Source organism: Carassius auratus, chromosome 37 (assembly GCF_003368295.1).
Source record: "Carassius auratus strain Wakin chromosome 37, ASM336829v1, whole genome shotgun sequence".
NCBI lineage: Eukaryota > Metazoa > Chordata > Actinopteri > Cypriniformes > Cyprinidae > Carassius > Carassius auratus.
Genome location: NC_039279.1, coordinates 7,607,551 through 7,629,183, shown reverse-complemented (window position 1 = coordinate 7,629,183; position 21,633 = coordinate 7,607,551). Strand labels below are relative to the sequence as shown.

General features: G+C 35.0%; 2 protein-coding genes, 1 long non-coding RNA gene and 1 pseudogene across 4 annotated transcripts; 2 read left to right on the top strand and 2 right to left on the bottom strand.

Moving 5' to 3' along the window:
- Window positions 1-3,527: 3,527 nt before the first annotated feature.
- Window positions 3,528-10,954, bottom strand: LOC113056059 (uncharacterized). 2 transcript variants are annotated; one of them, XM_026222528.1, is made up of 7 exons: window positions 10,713-10,954; window positions 10,325-10,425; window positions 8,409-8,532; window positions 5,619-6,571; window positions 5,305-5,463; window positions 5,093-5,185; window positions 3,528-4,300 (listed from the first exon to the last, which is right to left on the bottom strand). In XM_026222528.1, the coding sequence occupies exons 3-7, from the start codon at window positions 8,413-8,415 to the stop codon at window positions 3,977-3,979; spliced, it is 1,536 nt and encodes a 511-aa protein (XP_026078313.1). In that variant the 5' UTR covers window positions 8,416-8,532; window positions 10,325-10,425; window positions 10,713-10,954; the 3' UTR covers window positions 3,528-3,976. The 2 variants fall into 2 exon arrangements, with proteins under 2 accessions (XP_026078313.1, XP_026078314.1); XM_026222529.1 differs by lacking the exon at window positions 10,325-10,425.
- An 814-nt stretch (window positions 10,955-11,768) lies between these two features.
- Window positions 11,769-14,446, bottom strand: LOC113056057 (desumoylating isopeptidase 1-like). The gene is made up of 6 exons (XM_026222527.1): window positions 14,060-14,446; window positions 13,887-13,908; window positions 13,645-13,714; window positions 13,399-13,508; window positions 13,097-13,219; window positions 11,769-12,995 (listed from the first exon to the last, which is right to left on the bottom strand). The coding sequence occupies exons 1-6, from the start codon at window positions 14,145-14,147 to the stop codon at window positions 12,905-12,907; spliced, it is 504 nt and encodes a 167-aa protein (XP_026078312.1). The 5' UTR covers window positions 14,148-14,446; the 3' UTR covers window positions 11,769-12,904.
- Window positions 14,447-14,777: 331 nt separating this feature from the next.
- On the top strand, window positions 14,778-16,211 carry LOC113056058 (uncharacterized). Its single transcript, XR_003277650.1, has 3 exons — window positions 14,778-15,126; window positions 15,236-15,298; window positions 15,378-16,211. It is a non-coding gene; the product is annotated as an uncharacterized LOC113056058 (long non-coding RNA).
- A 775-nt stretch (window positions 16,212-16,986) lies between these two features.
- LOC113056490 (X-ray repair cross-complementing protein 5-like) lies at window positions 16,987-20,731 on the top strand (annotated as a pseudogene).
- Window positions 20,732-21,633: the final 902 nt, after the last annotated feature.

Genomic DNA, 21,633 nt, shown 5'->3' with positions numbered 1-21,633 from the left:
AAGTGCTATGAGTAATCCAAATGGTAGAAAGCTCTTGATTAGCTGATTCTTTAGAAAATTCAGACCCTTGTAGCTGTATAGGAGCTCTGTCCATTTAAAGTTGACATACCTAGTGTTATAGCAAGTGAAGCTGGTGTTCCCACCTGGCTTTTAACTGGCTTAAACAGCAATTTGATCAACTATTTTCAGAAGGGTAAAACTCTCCTACTATAACCAAATTTAATCTGTATTTGCGAATTTGGAGACTCTTATTTAGTTATTACACCTGTTAAAAAGAGCTGAAATAACTAAAATGATTGTTAGAATTATTATTTATGAATTTCATTTTTTTTTGTCTTTCATGAAATGATAACATACTGTTAACAGTCTTACGGTGCATGAAATGGTAAAACATCTAATGAGCTGTGAAATCATTTGGAGAAAAAAAACTATTCTACATAACTCATTGAGATGTGTTGTGTAAAGCAAGACCTATAGGCCCTATAGAACAGGGTCAAATCTATAGCTACTAGATATTACCTTATTTTCCAAGTTTATTAATGACAAAACTTTCAGACATTTGTTTTATATTACAAGTTTTATTTAATGTTATGTTCAGATAGGAAATCAATAATTTTAACCATATTTTAGGAATAAGGTATATACAATGTGTATATAACTATGTATGTATTTATATCTAAATCTAAATCAGGCAAATTGTACATTAACAAAACTTGAAAACTATGGAAGAAAATAAGCCCAAAATCTCAAAATTGACCAGTGCCTGAGAAGACAATGGTTTTATATTATTATAACTTTGCTATTTATTTTTCTCCTTTTGTTTAAAGTAGTAGACCTGAACATTTTAATAGTTTTAGTTATGATTACATTATCAATCAGTGATATCCAAAGTTTTGAATGAAATTAAATGAACTATTGTTGACAATAGTGATATTATGCATTTACAACAATTGCTGAAAGAGAATTAATTCAATCAAACTCAATCCCCAAGTGTCTAACCATAGAGAACATTAACCACCATAATGGAGACTAAACTTCAACAACATTTTGAAAGAAATAAAGCCATTTATTTTAGTAAGAAAAAATATGTGTTTTTGAGTTGTTTAAGCATCTTCAGGTGAGATATCATTGGTTTTATTTGCAGTTGATTTCACCTAAGGCTGTGAAGCTCTAAATCAGTTGCAGTTGTATTTCTGCTCATCTCTGTTCTATTTTTTTTTTCTTGTTGTTCTTCTTATAGTCATTGATTCTGCATGTTAACCACGTCATAACTAATGTTCAGTCATGACTTGTAGACTAGATCTTCTTTATTTTACTAACCACAACACTGCTTCAGTGTTACCTTTAATTTCTATAACTGAGCAGTGTTTGTTTAGCAGTTTAACATGATTGTATTGTGTACCAGTAAGAATGTAACAGCAACATGCATTTTTCTTTATTAAATAATTTATTAAAACTAATTTGGAAAATTGTCTTGGTCTTTATTTAACTAAAGAGAGCATGATCCAAATGCAAAAGGTTTATCAAAGAAAGATAAAAGATACCATAAAAACAAGGAACATAAATAACAAAACTAAGCATACAAACACTACAGCAATACATTGACATGTCCTGACAAAGAACATAGGAACACTGGAGTTTACACAGACTAACAAAAGTATATAAAAAATAATAATAATAACATCATGTCTATATAATGCACTAAAATAAATTCCAGCCTCACTAATTCACACAACCGACACGCAACTACGTTAAAAAGCACTTTCTTGCACAACGGATTACTTCTTCAATGTAAACCACAGTCTGAGCTGCAAACATCAACAGTCAGATTATGTTTAATTCCTTCAACATTTTAAGGATTATGTTTTATACAGCTTCATTTTATGTGCATTTTTTGTAGGCTCTTTAAGACATGCATGTTCTAAAATGTCATGGTGTCACTCTCTCGCTCCCCTTTGCCCTCTAATTTTAATGCTATTGGAAATACATTATGCACATGATTAGATGTAAAAAATCTTTTTATCTGCTCGTGACAGTAATATTGGATGAGAGGATCACATCCTGAAAAGCCGTAGTGGTTAATTAGTTGCATAGCCCATGAAATCTTTTAAATGTCAGGGATTGTGTGAGTGGACAGCTACTGAAAGGAAACTGCCATGTGAATGCCAACCATAAATGATATAAAAATGAGAACCTGTATCTGATTTGGTGGATTTGCAAGCCAAAATTCATAACAAAAAAAGCTGGAAAACTGAAAAAAAAAAATAAAAAAAAAAAAAATATATATATATATAGCGGATATAGAGTACAAATAAAAAGAAAGCTCTCTTTATGTCTTTTTAAAGACTGCCTTAGTTAACCTGTCTTCAGCATATTTTCACTACAGTATGTATAAAGAACTACTTAGAAGAATATGTGAGCAGGATTATGCAATTCATACACAACTTTAAAAGTACAGACTGTTCCAATGGTACGTGTTTCTGCGTGTGAACTTTTTAAAGTGAATTTATGGAAGACTTTTTTTAGGGGTGATAATGTTGGCTTTGGAATTACTCATTTATCGTAGAATAATCTGAAACATTATGGAAACATACAATATGCATACATTAGAGTTAATTCAACATTATATACTATTTAACAGGATTATTTAGCTAAAACCAAAAGCAAAAATAAGCCATATAAAAAAACATTTTCTTTACTTGATATAAATAAACATTAACTGAAATAAATTATAAAAAATAACTTCAGCTTGCCAAAGCTCTCATTTTTTCAAATTTTTCTCATTTTTGAAGTAGTTAACTTTTGTAAAAATGTATTTGTGAAACCTGTCATTATGTCCTGACAGTAGAATATGAGACAGATAATCTGTGAAAAAATCAAGCTCCTCTGGCTCCTCCCAGTGGTCCTATTGCCATTTGCAGAAATTCATCCGCTCCCGGTAAGAAAACCACCAATCAGAGCTGCGGTCCGTAACTTTTTTTTGTGTTCAAGATTTACAAAATGTATATAATAAGCGAGTACACCATGAATCCATTTTCCCAAACCTGTTTTTAGCCTGTCCTGAATCATTAGGGTACATCTATAATAAGTGTTTATATTCAGACTATTTTAGATTGCTTCGGGGGTACCGCAGCAGAGTAACCCAGTACCTTTGTGATTCTTCATACACTGTAAAAAGTAATAAGTTGACTTTACTTAGAAAAGCTGTGGAAACTGATTGCCTCAAAATTCTCAAGTAAATTAGGTCATAATTTTTTAGTTGATACTACTCTCTACTACTTTGTAGAGTTAACTTGTGTATTTGTAGAGGGTACCATAAAACTTGAGTACAAGTAACTCAAATTCAAAAGTTTAGGTAACTTTCAGATTTAAGTTGAGATTTGTAAGCAGAACTTAAACAAAACAGTTCTTCTAACATGTCGGCTTGTTCATTTTACTAGACGAATGTGTGGAAACTGATTGCCTTAAATTTCTCAAGCAAGTTGTACTCAAAATTCTAAGTTGAGAATGCAAAGACAGACAACAGATTTGGCACAACACTAGAACACTTTATTTGCTCTATAAAACAGTATTCATTTTAAAACATTACTTAAGGCATGCCCGTCAACTGCCCGCCAGCAACATTTTAGAAAAAAAAAAGCACATACTGCACTCAAGAAATAAAAAGACAATTAAAAGGATGAATGTTTCTTTGTTTTTAACATCTTTACAAAGTGTTCAAAAGCAGAGCTTGCAAGTATGTTACAAGTTTAGTACAGAACACCTTCCTACTACAGTTCTCTTATATTAAAACTATTCTAAAACCAAACAAGTAAACTTGAAATTTTTCAAAACATCCTCTTAAATGTGGATTTTTATTTTTTCATTTTCAACAATTGAAAAAACTGAAGTATCTGTAAAACAGTACTGAACAATTTCTTTAGTTTTCTTAAAGACAGCTTCTATTCACTCAAACTAGCATCATGGCTATGATCTATTACTGCATCAGGCGATTTTTCAGTGATTGGATTTTAGGTTTGAGTGACTTGTGGCCAAGGGACAAAATCACTCTTTGTATGAAGTCGAATGTGCATTTCAGTGCTGCAGGATACTCTAAGTTTAGAGCATAAATTAGTCCAAAGAGCAGACACGTTGCTTGTGGAAGATTTTCAAGATCATCCACAACCACTGTACCTTCCAAAATGATTGCCGTTGTTGTGGCACCAAGATGCAGGGAGTAGGGTACAGTTGCAGAGTCCTCTGGAATCACTGTCAGAATACCTATTTCAACGTCCGACATGTCTTCATTGTCATCACAGTCCTAAAAATGGGAAATCATAACAAAAATTAGGTCAAAGAAAGCCACAAAACATCTTTTAAAGGGATAGTTCACCCCAAAATGAAAATGGTCTCATTTACTCACCCTCAAGTTGTTCTAAACCTGCATGAGTTTCTTTCTTCTGTTGAACTGAAAAGAAGATATTTTGATGAACGTTGGTAAACAGACAGTTGAGAGTAGACATTGACTTCCATAATAGGAAAAATACTATGGAAGTCAATTAAATTCTACTCTCAACTGTTTGATTACTGACATTCTTCGAAATATCTTTTGTGTTCAGCTAGAAGAAAGAAACTCATACAGGTTTGGAACAACATAAGGGTAAGTAAATGACAATTTTTTCTGCGGTGAACTATCCCTTTAAGAGCACATACTCTCATTAAAATGTAAAACTAAACTTATAACATGGTATTTCTAAATGTAAAGGCCTTTTCAAACAGGACACAGGAGTGGATGCAGGGGGGAATACATACATCAAACAGCTGCATGAAAAGACAAACTGAAGGCCAGCTATATTAATTAAAACTATCAAAATAATCTATTGTCTTTCTTAGAAATGTTTTTTTTATTCATTTATGCAATATAAAATCTTCTTATACTGTCTTTTTCCCTAATTTTTTTTATTTATCTTTCACTTTCTTTTCTCTATCCCTTTCCTTGTTTCAGTATCCTCACTGTTTTTCTTGCCTTCATAACTCTTCTTTCTAGATATCAAAACTGTTTGAAGAACAGTTTGCCTGTTAAATAAGAATCATCAGAGAAGAAAATACTTACAAAACATGTCTTGTAAAAATCGGAGGGGTCCTCTCCGAGGAGGAGTGGTAGGCCATGAAGAACGGCTGTTCGTCCCGCATTGATGTTCGATTTCTGCAAAGTTATAAAAATGTATCTTGAATAGCGCTTACACAACACAGAGCAAAAAACAACAGCAAAAGCAACATTTGTTTTGCTTTCGAAAAAGAATTGTAATAAGTCGAGGAGCTTACGTCATTTTCAATCTGCTGCAGAATCTTCTTAAGTTTGGAACCAATGTCTCCACCTTTAGCCCTGAAGATATCGATGAAAAGTGGAGTAAATCTGTCCAGTTCTTGAAAGAATTCAGCTTGCAGGTTTTTGCCAGATATACGATTAAACTCTGCCATGATCTAAAAAAAAAAAAAAAGAAGTAGGACAAACTGACATTAAGCAATCACTTTTCACTGAAATGTCCAAGTATGAATTAACACCAAAACTGGTTAATGATAAATTTGCTTTGAAAATGTTCAAGATGAAATGACATAGGAAAACAATTAAGACTCACCTGACTCTGTGTGAAGAGGGCTGGCCACCTTTCCACTGTATTCTTCACAGCAGGCTCCTTCTCTATCAATTCCTTTCTACGCAAGGCAAATGTAGAATTCATGTTCCGGGCTATCAGTGCAACGTTAAGACGACGTTTCTTCATTTCTTCCACCATCTCTTTCCTTTTGGACTCCATGCTGGCTTCATCTTCACCATCAGGGAAGTTCGGTAGAAAATTGATTTCAAACCTCTTGGGTCTTTTGATGTTTCTCTGAGGCTGCAGTCCTCTTCTTTTCCCACCATTTATGGATACCTCCAAGCATCCAGCTCGACGCAGTTTTGAGCGGTAATTGCCCATTTTCCACCTAAGGCTATCATACCACCCATTCCACCCCTTAGATGAGCCAGGCTGGGTAAGGCAAGGGTGTTTTTGTATTAAAGCAGTAGCAACAGCCTCGAAGTCTTCCTTATCTGGGTAAGCTTTGTAACTGTATATAGTTTCTGAGAGTTTTTCGAGAATCTCATGCTTAAGCTCTCCTGACAATTGTAGGTATGTTTGATCTCGCATGTACTGTAGATTTCCCTGACGTAATCTATACTCAACGTCAACAGGAAAAGTAGGGATCTCGAAAGTTTCTGGCCATGCAGTCCGTAGACAATGGCGTGGATGATCAGAAGCCACAGATAGGACTTCAGTGTCAGCTGTGCTAGGGGTTGGTGACGTCACAAGGGAGACAATCTTCAGTGTAGGCTTATCTGGCAAGTCAGCAATGTTGGTAAGATTCACGAGGGAATTGTTGAAGTCTGGATCCTCAAACTGAAGTGCGAACTTGTACTGAAGTCCCAGCTTTTCTTCAAGTTGTTCCAACAGTGAGTCAACTGTCTGTGGTTTCACAGGAAGTACAATTTTTCGGATGTCGTTGTCACAAATTATAACTCGGAGTACAGTTGTTGTCTCCATACTTGGTCTCTCTACAAAGGTTAAAGAATTGAGTTAGTTTTCTTAAAGGGACTGCTCACCCCAATTTCATCATTCTAAACCCATCCTTTGCAAAAATATGATTCAAAAAGTTTCACTCATCCTTGTTTAAAATGTAATGTACACAGAGGCATTCATAATTTCATGTGACTTGTGCAATACAGTTCAAGCATTTAAGGCATAAATGGTTGGGTTTGTTGAGAAATGAACTTCAATATATAATCCATTTAACTGTATATATCCTGTGTGTATGCTATACTGTGTGAAGGGTTGTTCATTTGCACAGGAGAATTTGTTCAAGATTGATATACAGTTTTTTTTCTTTCAAATTATTTATAAATCTTGAAAAAAACTGTGCAAAGGAGAAACCCTTCACACAGGACAGCATTTAAGCTAACCGCTACTCTCTCGAGTACATGCACGATGTGACAATTTAAAGAAAATAATTTGTTTCTCACCAAACCTATTGATCTACTATTTGAACACCTAGTTTAATGAAATTATGTATGCTTTTGTGTGCTCCTGAAGCTATGCCTGCGATCTTCTGACATAGACAAGAGCAGTCAGAAATCTTTTCAAAAATAATTTTTGTCTACAGAATAAGAATGAGACTAAATAATGATAATTTGCAGAATTTCTGAAGTCCCTTTAAAACCTGAATTGTCATTCATTCAGCATATGATATAATGTTTGAGCGTAACATAGGTCCTGCCCCGAAGTGTATAGGCTGGCAAAGGAAATGGGTCATTTAGATCCGAGGGTTTGGTAATTGACAGTGATAGCACAGGACTGCACAGTTCAAAAGAACGCAGGTGCTCAATGTACCAACATGTCAGATCTTTACACACAAACAGAACATCACTGTTGATGACAAGAATTTTGAAAATCTGTCTGAAATCAGGTAGGCCTGAGCAAGTACCAACAGATACAACCATATCTGGATTGTACTTGATTCCATCAATGCTCACAGATGATGCTGCGAGGACAGTGTTCTGAACTGCATATTTGTCTCTCAGGAATTCCTGAATGTTCTGAGGGAAAGTTGACATCAAAGTACCCATCATCTTATCTGTCTGTATGGGTGGCTTGAGAAAGGAGGGGGAGTCAATGTAGTAAGCCAGCAGTCTTTGATGGCGAACAGCCAAAGTTTGTGGAACATTTTTAAAGTTTTTGGTGTCACGGATTACCTGCTTGAACACTTTATGTTTTCCCTCAAATCGCATCGTCCACATATCTCTTAGTGGCCCATATGTTCTTATGAGCTGCGGATAGTGCTCAATATAGTGGTGTTTAGGGCGCAATTTGAAATGAGGAAAGACTGTTAAAAGCAAATGTCTGTGTTCTGAGATCTTTGCATCAAGAAAATCAAGAGAATCCTCAGTGAACTTGAATGCCAACGTCATTTCTAACATATCTTTCAGAAGCAACACAATTTCCCATGTTTTATCATTCTCAGGGATATCAAAGCCAACCATGAGGGGCAGAAGTCTAATAAGCGCCCAATTCTCATGTGCATTACCCCCAATGGTACCTTTTGAGGCAAATGTGCCTGGGATGATTTGAGGCTGATCAACTTTGTCTGAGAATTTGTAAGGAAACTGCTTGATAGCTTGATTCAGGGATTCAAGAGAGATTAATTTCCTTGAGACCAAATCATTAATGCACAAGGACATTTCAATAGGGATGACACCCTCCATAAGGTCATGCATTAGGTCAGGTGGAAAACCACCAACTGTGTGAAAATGTTCCAACCTTTCACTTAAAACACAGCCACCTTTTACACCATATTGCTTTACCAAACTCGCATCGTGTAACACTTCAGCCACATGCCTGTCATGCTCCTGCTTGGTTCTCAGTTCAAATGCTCCCGACCGGACCTCCTTCTCCTGGATTTCACTCCTCGTTGCCAAGCAGAACCGACAAGGGTGCTCAACAGTGAAACTCTCCTGTAGTCCTGCGAAAGAATGAGCACCTAGATTATCAGATGACACAAAAAGTACACTTCCTTTCACACATTCTCCTAACTGTTCAATGTATACACCATGCTTTTCAAGAGTTTCAAGGTCCTGAACAAGTGGTCGCAAGATGTCTGTGTAACCATGTTGTTTTACTGCAGTAGCTCTGCATAAAATTGCTAGCTGAATTGACTGAAGTAATGAACGATCTTTTGAGGGAAGATTAGCTAGAACCCAATAGAGAGCGAACAGTTTGTGTTTTTTTCTAGAAGTGCCAAGGGGATTGGCCAGCTCAAATTCATCAACATAAAGACCCAGAACAATCCTGAAGGTCTCAGTGTTGAAAAAGTCATTTTCTTGATAGTGGGTGCCATCTCGGTAAGTCTTGAATTCATTAACTGATCGATCATTGCAAAGGACCCTATTTAGAATGTCTGGCCTGTTTAGAATTTTCTGCAACATTTGCAGAATTGGCACATAAGAGACTGAGTGTGCATCAAGCTTGTATTCAATTGGCATGACAATCGGAAATTCCCTCTGAAAATATGATGCTCTTCTGCTTATTGTGGAAAGAGGCTCGCCATCTTTGGTCATTGTCAAGATTGGGTTACTTTCTTTTACTGCATTCACAATTTTTCTCACTAATGAATCACAGCCACTCAGTCCATGTTCAAGGAGAATTTGCTGAATTGCATGATAGACAAGGGGTTCTGAAAAAAGTAAAATTTGATTTATTTGTTGAATTATTTCCTGTGCAGCCGAATCAGAAACATGCAAAATTGCCTGCATTTTAAGAAATAGTGAGGCTAAATTGTGCTCCAATTGATGATGCAATTGATCAAGGTTTTCATTCTCTATATCATTTTCCTCCAAATGTTCATCTACAGGATCAGGGCTCAAAGGCTCTTCTTGTTGCACATTATCTACACTGTGAGAAGCAATGTGCAAGAGAACCTCAGATTTCAATTGTCTTTGATCATGTGCTCCATGATCTCTACATATATGTGAATTAAATGTAGAGTAGACATTGCTCTCAAAATTGCAATTGTTGTATGGACACTGCACTGTTTCATGATTTTTTAGATGCTGCCGTAAATGAGAAAAAAAAAATGACTTTGTGCAGGGCTCCTCAAAACTGCAAAGTGGGCAGTTAAATATCAAAGGGATGTTATCACATGGACTGGATTGGCTACCGTGTGCTTGATGTGAATGATTTTTTGTTAAGTGCACCTTTAGTGCATTAAATGATTTAAATGAACAAAGACAATCTGTGTAGAGACATGGAATCGGAGTACTTCTAGAGTAGCTTCCATGTTTTAATCTGTAGTGTTTCAACAGCGGAGCCCTCTTTTCACACGAAAACAAGCAGAACTTGCACGTCCACTGCATGAATTTAAGTCACAAAAATGAGCATACACAAAATAAAAAGACAAAATAAGGTAGTAATTGCTTGTTAGTTACGACATCTTAATTTATCGTGTTGTTAATATCCATGTGAACGACACGTGAGCATCGAACGTTCTAGAAAATTGTTTCGTTAAGGCCGCACAGGTTTTTACATCTTAATAAACCCCGAACTTATTACCGATTAAAACAGCTTATAAACTGTAACGCTACATAAAAACAGTGTTCAGTAAAAAACGGTTTTTGCAAACTAGTAAAAGCCACTGGTCTCATTCAACATAAAACTACTTTAGTGTGCCTTTTCCTCTTACTGTACATTGAGCAAATTAAATTTGAGTTTTTATATGAAATGCATTAAGATTTATAATTATTCATTCAAGAGCATACCTAACTTTACTGCCTCATCCCGAACACGAGCGTAAATTCTTCGTCGACGTCGTCTTCTTCAAACACACACCATCCCATTGCGCATGCGCGAGACGAAAACGCTTTTAAGAAATTAAAGTAGACTATTAGAAGAGTTGTTTTATCTTATGCTGAAACTTACCCAACGGCCAGTAACTATATCAAGCTCTGTTAATAAAAAAATAGAATAGACTGTGAAACAGCAGCAGCTGATGGGCTTGCAAATAAGCTTTAATCTTCCCAGTTATTTTATGGCGTGAAGGAAAAAAGGTTCAGAATCTATAAATAAATGCATGCACACGCACACGTGTGTGTGTTTATACACAATACAATGACATCAAGGTTTATAAATGGTTGTTCAAGAGCATACCTAGTTTTGCTGCCTCATCCAGAACACGAGCTGAAGTTCTTCTTCTTCTTCGTCGTCGTCGTCTTAACACAAACCGTCCCATTGCGCATGCGCGATTCGAAAATGCATTTAAGAGATTAAAGTAGCTGATTAGAAGAGTAGTTTTGTCTTATGCTGAAACTTACCCAACGGCCAGTAACTATATCAAGCTCTATAAATAAAAATATAATAGACTGTGAAGCATTAGCAGCTGATGGGCTTGCAAATAAGCTTTAATCTTCCCAGTTATTTAAATAGCGTGAAGAAAAAAAAAGATTCAGAACCTATAAATAAATGCATACACACGCACACGTGTGTGTGTGTGTGTGTGTGTGTGTGTGTGTGTGTGTATGTATGTATGTATGTATGTATGTATGTATATATATATATATATATATATATATATATATATATATATATATATATATATATATATATATATATAATTGTAGGGCATTTACTAAAAAAATAATAATTTCATCATTCATCATTATTATTATTATTACTATGCAAATTCTGTGCTCCAGAAATTTGCAACAGCGTGAACATGCCTTTAGTACAATACACTTAACAATCATAAGTACATTGTACTAGATCTGTTTAGTTTAACTACCTAAGTTCACAGTACACAGTCTAATCAAGTTAATTCAACAAATTTTACAAAGTAAGTTAAATTCACTAGTTTTTCTTAAGTAGAATCAGCAATTTCTTTTTACAGTGTAGACATAAACAGAGAGAAGTAGTTCCGGCTACAATGTTCTTCCGCAAGACGCAAGCAGTTCTGCTAGAGCGTCAAAAGTTACCAACTGCAGCTTTAAGTTAGAATAACTTGTATTAAAGAATTAAATATTTACAAAAATATTACAAATTATAAAAATGTGTAACAAAATTACTAAAATGTTTAAATGAAAATTGAAAATGTCTAAAAAATATATTAAAATATAAATAAAAATTTAAATAGAATCTCAATGATACTAAACACGGTTACTAAAACCATGCAACCTGACAATCAAGAACAAAACAACCACATCTTTATACTTTCAGAATGTCTTTATTTGTTTAGAGCTGAGACACAATGACGGTTAACAGGTTTATTTGAGGCAGAAAATTAAGAGCTAATACCAGGACAATAGTAGCACAGAAAAAAATCAGGCAGCATAACCTGAACATAAAATAATTTGAGCTGTGAGATTATTACTAGGAATGTTTATCGTATATAAAATCTCAAGTTATAAATTGTTCACACATCTGTATAAATTGGTTAAAAATCAATCACATAAATGTTATGGCTTACACGGGTACTATGGATTTTAGAGAGTTTAGACCATTTACCATCAGACCTTATGAATTCTATACTGCTTTTTAATTATTACTATACTTTTGCCACATTCTTACTATACTGCTATCTTTCCTATTTACACTACTATTTGCAGCCAGAGTAACAAATAAAAAAAGCAAATGGATAGGAGTCAAAAGACTTGAAAAATAGAACAACTTTCCTATTGGGTCCTGCACATTTTTATAAAACATTCATTAGCTTCATCCGTGTGACACTGTTATTGTGTTTCCTTTAATAGCATTGATCCCCTTTAACCCTCACTAATTTATATCCATGGCAGACTAGGATTAATGTAAATGGTAAAGGTAAGGTTTAGATAACAATTTACAACACAGAAAGAGTCATTAATCAGTAGAAAGACTTATTAAAGAAAGAGTGACTGAGTTAAACATCTGAGAAAGGAGTTCAGCACTTTATAAGTACAGTAAATGGTAAAAGTGCATGAATTGTCAAATTAATTTACACATAATTAAGGGACTCTAATTTACACTCTTCTGATCAGTATTAATCACCATTGCATATTTTTACAAATAGCAACCTAATTCTCGTCCTCTATTCCTCTAAAAGCATCTGAAGTAACAGATCGTGTTGAGGTAGAACAGAGACACCTAGGGGAATCCTGATACAATTTGCTTTGGTACATTACATCTATTTAAAAAGTTTGCCATACTTTTAAAGATTACTGCAAACCATCACCTATTAAAAATGATGCTACTTTGTAGTTTTATGATTTATTTTAGGTTTGGTTTACTTGGCAAAATTATTCTTATTACTATTATTTTTATTATTATAGCCACATTTTGTTGTACTAATACATTTTTAGATGCAGCCACATCTACAGCTGGCCATATCCATTCATGCCATTGTTCCCTGATGGAGTGATGGTGACTGAATCGAGAAAAGGACGGAGTGCTTGTCCAAAAGGTCTGTGGAGAGGGAAAAGTGTAATTCAATCCAGTTATTACTAAAACTACCACTAGTGTCAACAATGACGTAATTAATTGTAAAGCTGTAAGGGCAAACTTACGTAGCGAGCACCTCAGATGGGAGCTCGGTGATGTACGAGGGAATCTTAGTTCCTGTTATAAACTGTGCGACCTCAGAGCTGAAGGTGTTACAGTTGTGTTCAAAAAGGTGATACTTTTCAGGTCTGTGGTTAAAAAGGAGGAAGCTCAGGTTTTCACATGTAGATTGTCATTTTTGTGCCATTTCTGTGCAAAACCGTTATGAGAGATTTCCTAAACAAATATGCCATTCTTTATCTCTTCACACAGAATAGGAAAATATGCAATTGCCTGTTAAATGCAAAGAACTAAGATATATACTGACCTGTAAGTAGACTCCCTGAGCGAAGACAGATATTCCTGAAAAAGGTCCCGGGGAACTTCTGTGTTTCCAAGGTCCACTGTGGAATCGGGCATACCTAGAATAGTACCACCCTGAAACATGACATTATTTCATGATCACAATGGGTTACAGTCATTTGGCCCTGTTTGATGTCTCTAACATACCCTTTTATTTTTCAGATATCTTGAGAAACAAATGCCTCATAAACATGCATTGATCATCTCTTACCGGAAAGCAGCTTGCTATGCCTCCTCCTCCATAGAAAAACTCTTCCCCATAAACCACTACAGAGGTGTGCCTTCATTGAGTAATTCAAGAATAATGCATTAAAATAAAGACACGTTAAATTCAATTCTTTATTAAAATTAAACAAATGCACAATAGAAACATTTTCACTAGTGGTCTAAGACCTTTGCAATCTACTGTATACAGTGCATTGCCTGATAATAAAAGTAAAGAACAATCCTCACCATATTCCCTCGACTTGCTTTCCTGTCAATTTGGATAAAAAAATGCAATCAGTCATTTCTTTACATACTTCCAAAGGTGTTTTTTAAAGAAGGTATAAAATATCTTATTTCCATTTAACTTTACGAAATAAATAACAATCAAAAAATCTCAACAACAGTAAAACGGAACTCACCTAACATCATGGGACTCAGTTGACGGGCCAGTCCTTTTGACACGTCATAAATGTACAACTTCACGTTGTAAGAGCTTCCGTCAGCCATCGCTACGACTTTAAACAAACGTGTGTTGTTTACAAACAAATACGCAACTCTACAGCTAGCAAACTGAAACTTAGCTTGAGTCTCTCGCTCTGACTGAACTCGTAAAACCAGACTTCAGTGCTTTACATCGTCGCATTAAACATTCACATAAGAAATGCATTCGTTGTGGGTTCAAGTTATTTTAAGAATATAATGAACCACGGATTGTTGACAAATAAAACGCAGCGTACATGTCCGCCTTTGTCGCAGTGACTCAAGATATCTCGATACCGGTTATGACAAATGGATTATTCTTTCGGGACCCAACCAATGGCAGCACAGACACAGCTGCCAAACATCTGTAATAACCTCCAAAACGCTAGATGGCGATTTTTTTTTTATAAAACTAAAAAACAAAACAAATATGACTGCGTTCATACATATTTAAATATCAGAATAACATTACAAATGGTAAACAGTTATTATTATGTTAATCTGAACGCGGTTCAGGGCTCCCAGAAACGTTTGTTTACTTCCTCCTTAACCAGTGACTCCGCTTTTGTCTCGCCATTGGGTTTTGCCTTTTCAATAGTCGTCTCTGATTCGCTAATGGAGCTGTCACTCAAATTGTGGCGCACTGATTGGATACACATACGCGGTTTTATAGGAATACAAAGTTCTCTTGCGGAAAAGAGAAAATGTAAATATAACATTTAAGAAAATTTGCTTTGTTTCCCCCCAAACTTTAATTTTAAACAACCCTGAAACGCTTCTTAGAAAAAGCGAAGAACAATGGCGGATTTGAGAGAGTACTATCAAAACGAAGACGAAGAGGATTCGTTCATTGATATGTTGCACGCTTTGTACTCCATTTAACTTACTTATATTAAATTAAATATAAATTCCTAATTACTTTTAAATCCATAGGTGCTTACAAAACCAGTGGCCGCGACAGTCTGGCGTTTCTGGTTGATGGATCCAAAGAAATGTTCATCAAAAGGTGAGGATGGAGAGCAATCAAATTTTGACATGACTATGCAGGTTAGTCAAATTGTAATATTTTATTAATTCATTATCTTTTATTTTTACCATATATTGGTATATGGTAGAGCAAGAACCCAAGAAACTTCTTCAAGCATGTCTACATCTACCACGCCTACCTGCTTCACCTGGTGGGGAACTAACTAATCTGCTTTTCAGATTGCATATATATGATGGGGAAGTTATCTCATGTACTGATTCCCTTTTCAGGAGCCAAGCAAGAAAGTAGCTCAGTTGGCTGAAAAGACCATGGGCAGTGGGGATGTCCAAATACTCACACTTGAGAGCGTGCGCACATGACAGGAAGTAATTGTGTCCCAGATCTTAAAAATGGCAAAACGCAGTACCCTTAATGCACACTAAATCCACATTATCTCGAATACCGCTCCAGAGCGCTATTCAAGGCTTAGTGTATCCCATCATGCATCATGTTAATGGAAATAAATCGTGAGACTTTTTACAGATCTCTTGAGAGGTCACGGAAACCTTTGTAAAGTATGTGAAATATTAATAATAATTAGATATTATATATGATTTGGTAGAAAAACAGTGTTTTTATTTTTTATTGGTGCAGAGATGAGTAGTGGTGATATTTATTTTGTACAACATTTTTAACCTTATTTTATCACTTAATTAGAAGCACCACATGTTAAAATTGTCATGTTATAGGGACTACTGAACAGACATTTAGAAGTTGATTTTAAAATGCAAAGTATTTAAATTTTTTATTAAATTAAACCTATTTAAACACTTGTGTCCCATCAGGTAATGAAAAGTTTGACACACACTTGTGGTCTTCATGTGGTCTGGTTCTTTTAAAAGAGGACTCAAGTGTGAAAAGACCCTAATTTAGGAGCTAAGACCTAGTCCTTACACTTATGTTATGAATCACACTTATTCCTAAGTGTAGAAATAAAAGCAAGACGACATCATTCTCACAGTTTTGACACACTTGAAGTTTATTACTTGAAATTATACTTGGTTTCACTGCAAAGTTTTGTTCTGTGTATAAATGTGTATGTGACAAATAAAAATTATGAATTAGAGAAGAAATGTTGCCAAAGTTAATGGTTTTGGTTAAAGGTTATGGGGCATTTTTTTCTTTTTTGTTTAAATGCCAATCTTAAATAATTTGGTATTTATAATAAACACTGAACTATTATATAAAAATATTATATTATTTTTATGTCTTTAAAAATTAGCATGTACTGGTAATACATTTCTTCGCCAATATAGAATAACATCTGCCAATACCGATGGTTTAAGGGAAAAACAACCAACTAATGCTGTGAACTATAAAGGGAGTGTCTAATTTTGTACATTATTAGAATATTAGAGTTTAAGAGTTTAACATCTTCTAGTTATTTTTGTAATCACACTCTTTATATAATATACAACTCAATTAATAATAATAATAATAAATGTATTTTAAAGGCACCTTTCAAAACACTCAAGGACACTGTAGAGTTGAGTGATAGTCAGAATAATCAAGACAACATACAACAAAACAACAGCTGTTTAACACATGATTTAAAAGTAGTCAGACCATCACTTTCTCGTATAGATTGTGAAAGAAAATTCCAGAGATGAGGAGAAGCGCAGCTAAACGCCCTTGGCCCCATAATGACTAAACGAACAGGTACAACAAGGGAAACCATTGAAGAATATCTAAGAATAGGCTCCAAGTGTAGATTTGAAGCAAGTCGAAGAGATATGAGGGTGCAATATTATGAAGAGTTTTAAAAGTGAGAAGCAGAATATTGTACACTACTTGATATTTAACAGAAAGCCAGTGTAAATGATAGAGAACAGAAGAGATATGCTCAATGGAGGAGGTTCTAGTAATTATACGGGCAGCTGTGTTCTGGACCAACTGAAGGAGTTTGTGAGGTAACCCAAACAGAAGAGAGTAACAATAATCAGTGTGTGAGGTGACTAGAGCATGTACAACAATGGCTGTGGAATTGGATTGCTAGGAATGGATGTATGGACGACTGATGTTACATAGATGGAAATATGCAGATGGTGTAGTATTGCTTGCATGCTTTTCAAAACACAAGGTACTATTAAGGACAACACCCAGACTCTTAACCTGAGAAGATGAAGAGATTATAGAATTATAAGTGGAGAGTGAAAAGCTATTGAATTTTGGCAAATTAGATTTAGTGCCAACAAGAAGAACCTCTGTTTTATCAATATGCAGATTGAGAAAGTTGTGTGAAAACCGGGATCTATCTAAGATAGGGGAAGAAAGAAAGGTAGAATTTGGCTTGGAGGACAAATAGAGATGGGTCTCGTCCGCATAGTAATCAAAACTAGTTCCATATTTCCTAAGAATAACCAAGAGGTAATAATTAAACTATAAATAAAACAGGGCCCAAAACAGAGCCTTGAGGATCTCCAGTGGTAACGGATGAAGAGTATGATCTGAAATTTTTAATCTGGACAAATTGAGTGTGCCCAGTTCTGATGTAAACAAAGGGGCAGTATTAGTAAAATAGACAGTCTGAGATGTTAAAGGTGCAATTGTATCAAGTGCACTATGCAGTCTCTCTCTTTAATAGGAAACCAAGTAATCTGGAGTAGAAAAGCAATCTCTCCTTAAGAAATTGTCAAGTCTATCAGAAAGAGCAGATGGATCAATGTTCTTAATATTCTGAATGAGATGGAACAACCCATGTTGATTTTTTCTGCCATTTAGTTAACACTGAATGATAACTTCTAATCTGAAGTTTCCTTAAGTCCAATGCAAGACAATTGGAAGGAGTTACACCCCAGCAGCACATAAAGTCAAGAACCTTTACAATGAGTTGGAATACAACAAATTGTATTCACAGAAGAGGTTTAACTTTTTTTGACCATACATTAAAAATAACAAAATAGTTCCAGAATGCAGTATATATATATATATATATATATATATATATATATATATATATATATATATATATATATATATATATATTTACACATATATATGTATGTATGTGTGTATGTGTATGTTTGTGTGTGTGTGTGTGTTCAAGGTTAAAATTCTCTCTCGGAGAAGGTGTCAAACTGGCAGTTGGCGTGTATGTGTTGGCCAGGACTGCCTACAAACCTCCTGCCATCAGACTTTACAGAGATACTAATGAATCAGTGCACACTAAACCTATTACTTCAACCCCCATACTTTTGCCAAACGATATGAAGAGGGGCACAGGAAAGGAACTAGATGTCACCTCGAATCAAAATCAAAACTATCACAAAACTATACTGTAATTAGCTGTTTGTGTCCCTTTTATCTAAAGGTTAACACATTTTCTTATCATACTAAATGTACTACTTACTATGAAGGTTTATGGGAAGAAACAGATTGTGATGGAAAAGGATGAGGTGGATGAGATAAGGAAGTTCAATGATCTAGGTCTAGTTCCGATGGGGTTTAAGTCCATGGAGCGCCTCAAACTGCAGCATCATATACGGCCCGCACTCTTCATATACCCTGAGGAAGAGCAGATATCAGGCAGGTCTTCATTGTTTGATGTCTTGAACCTAAGCACCTCTTTGAGTTCAATCCAAGTGTTTTCGTAACTGATTATTTATAGATTTTTGAAAGCTAATGTGCAGTTCCTTATTTGTTTATATATTTTTTGTTTACCATAGGAAGCTCCTGTATGTTTACAGCTCTGCTATTGAAGTGCAGTGAAAACCTTTTATTTGCATTGTGCAGATACATCTCTCGCCGTAACACTTCACCTTCTTGTTCCCCAGAGAGAAGAACTTGATCAGAGTCAAACCTAGGCATCACCTCCAGGTAACTGCAAACAAGACTCAATAATTTTCATTTACACTGAACATGTTACTTTCAACTGTATGGCTAATTTATTTTTTAAATATATATGAAATTGTGGGTTCTGTATTTTAGGCTTCCATGTGATATTTCTTCCCTTTGCTAGCTGATTACATAAACACTTTGGATGCTCATGTGGGTCCCAAAGCCTCTGGTGAGCAGGTAGACAAGATGAAAGAGATTGTGCACAAGCTCCGGTTTCAATTCAGGTGTGTGTGTTTTTTTTAAAGGTTTTGCAAAATGCATTCTTCAATCATGGGTTTTTAGTTGATTTATAGTGCAACTCTTATGTGTTCACAGGAATGATGCATTTTAAAATCCAATGCTACAACAGCACTACAGAAACCTAGAGGCTTTGGCTCTGGATATGCCTGCACCTGAGCCCATTGAGCATTTAACAAGTATCCCTTATGTTCTGAAATGTTTTTAATGGATAATTGTTCTTTTTTTATTATTCTATTACTGTCTCACACTCTGTATGGTCCCTCAGTTCCCAAGGTACAAATGATGGATGATTGTCTTGGCCCACTGGTTCAAGAGTTCAAAGGTTTAGTCTATACTCCTGATGATAACCCAGAAGGGAAGGGAGGTTTCAGATGATATTGTATTAATATAAAGCATGAATCAGGGATGTAATTTTTGATTTAAGATGATAAAAAAAAAAAAAAAGATTTGTAAAAAAACAGAAACTAGAAAGTATGACTCATGTGAATTGCTTAAATCTAATAAAAAATCTAATAAATAAACGCTACATTTCCAAATACATTTATTTATTGTATGGATACAATGTATTGTATTTCCAACAAAACTGCATGAGCTATCGGTGCCATCGAACTGCTCTGTGCAAAACGCCCTTTGAGTATAATGGTCCACAATTAACAAATCAGTGTTGTTCAAGCTGTACAAGTCATGCTGTGACATCTGGCCACTGCGTGTCTCAAAATGAAGCATGGCACTGTGTTCATTTACAAGCAAGCAGCTCATGATATCCAAAAGTTTTCACATGAATTCCATCTCTGCAAGGACTGGGTCACTATACTGTATATATATATATATATATATATATATATATATATATATATGTGTGTGTGTGTGTGTGTGTGTGTGTGTATTTTAAAAAAATGCAGCAAGTGCCAAGCCTATTCCCAAATTTGTTATGAGAATCATTTATAAATCTGTCAATAAAAAAGAAGATGTAGGGTCTCTGTACTATTCTGTAAAATAAAAAATTATCCAATATGAAATACTTATATGTATAAATACTTATACGTATAATTATATTTGCTTAATTTACCGTACAATGCATTAATTCAGGAGTAATGTATTTCTATTTAATTTTTTATAAAAAAAATATTATTATGTAGTCCTATTGAATTTGGGGGGGGGTTCAGAGCATCATGGCTCAGTAAGCATTGGAAATTATGTCCATAGACAGGCTGTCCTGTTTTAGTAACAGTGGCACTACATTCACAAATTCTGGCACTTGGCAGTAACATAATCTCGACTTAAATGGTCTTTTTCTTTTGTCCAACTGAATCTGGTATTGGTGGAGCTGAAAAAAGGCCAAAAGCTAGGATGTCAGAGAAAGAGCTGAAAAACCATGTGGAAAAGGGCACCTTGGGAAAACTGACAGTGCCTGTGATAAAAAAATACATGCAGGCAGTTTGGAATACGTACAATAGGAACCAATAAACAGGAGCTTATAGATGCCCTGACCCTATACTACAAATAAAGGTTCTAAAGTCCTTGACACCTTGATTTCATACTTGTTCATAGAATAAATACAGAAAGATTTGTCTTTCTGCACATTCTAATTGAAAATTACGTTCAGCATTGTGACTGTTGTCATAATGGATGTAATAAAAGCTTTGACGGTGGCATTGAACGATCATTATTTCACCTCATTTGCTTGCTATTCTTTAAACAGCTACACCAGCACTGGCATGATTAAATACATGACATTAAATGAGGACATTTAATCAAACACCTTGAAACACTTGTGGTTTAACTTGAATTAGTAAAAAAAACATTTATTAATGTAGTCCATTGATACTTTGGAGGTTGGTCATGTAGACTACAGAATTTCTGCCTGCTAAATTGAACACCTATCCTGAATGTAATTTTACAAATCCATTCTTGCATATATGTTTAGTGAACATTTTGGTTCAGTAACTAGATTAATACTCTTTCAACAACTTTAAACTTATTTTAAATCCATTCCACTGATTTTACTCAAAGATTGGTGTAGAAATTATGGGAAGAGAAATACACATTCCATCTCCCTCCTATAGGTATAAGAAAATAACTTATACTTATTATTTTGTTATACAGCTAATAAACAGTTTACTAGTTTGTGGGTTTCCAAAACTCCTGGAATGAAGTAATCAGGCATTGTCATTCGTTTTCTCATTAGCACGAAATGAAAACACTCGGAAGGATGGCTACTCATTTGCCACAGATGTTTGAAATCACAGCAGCTCTAAAAGTACCTCTGGATTTTATTGTCTGATAAACCAATAAAGCACAGAGATAGAAGGCTGTTTATACAGACCCTTCACACACACACACACACAAAGAAAAATTAATGTCTCCAAAAAGAAATATGAAGGCTCTTATTAATCTCTTCATGTGGGC

What these genes read in the sequence shown, in the direction of transcription:
- LOC113056059 (XM_026222528.1), bottom strand. An exon ending in TGCAGCAGATTGAAAATGAC is followed by an intron (nt 5,186 to 5,304) that starts GTAAGCTCCTCG and finishes ATAACTTTGCAG; the next exon opens with AAATCGAACATCAATGCGGG. An exon ending in ATTTTTACAAGACATGTTTT is followed by an intron (nt 4,301 to 5,092) that starts GTAAGTATTTTC and finishes TCCCATTTTTAG; the next exon opens with GACTGTGATGACAATGAAGA.
- LOC113056057 (XM_026222527.1), bottom strand. Translation starts at nt 14,147, where the DNA reads ATGGCTGACGGAAGCTCTTACAACGTGAAGTTGTACATTTATGACGTG. An exon ending in AAGCAAGTCGAGGGAATATG is followed by an intron (nt 13,715 to 13,886) that starts GTGAGGATTGTT and finishes TACTCAATGAAG; the next exon opens with GCACACCTCTGTAGTGGTTT. An exon ending in CCATCTGAGGTGCTCGCTAC is followed by an intron (nt 12,996 to 13,096) that starts GTAAGTTTGCCC and finishes CCCTCTCCACAG; the next exon opens with ACCTTTTGGACAAGCACTCC.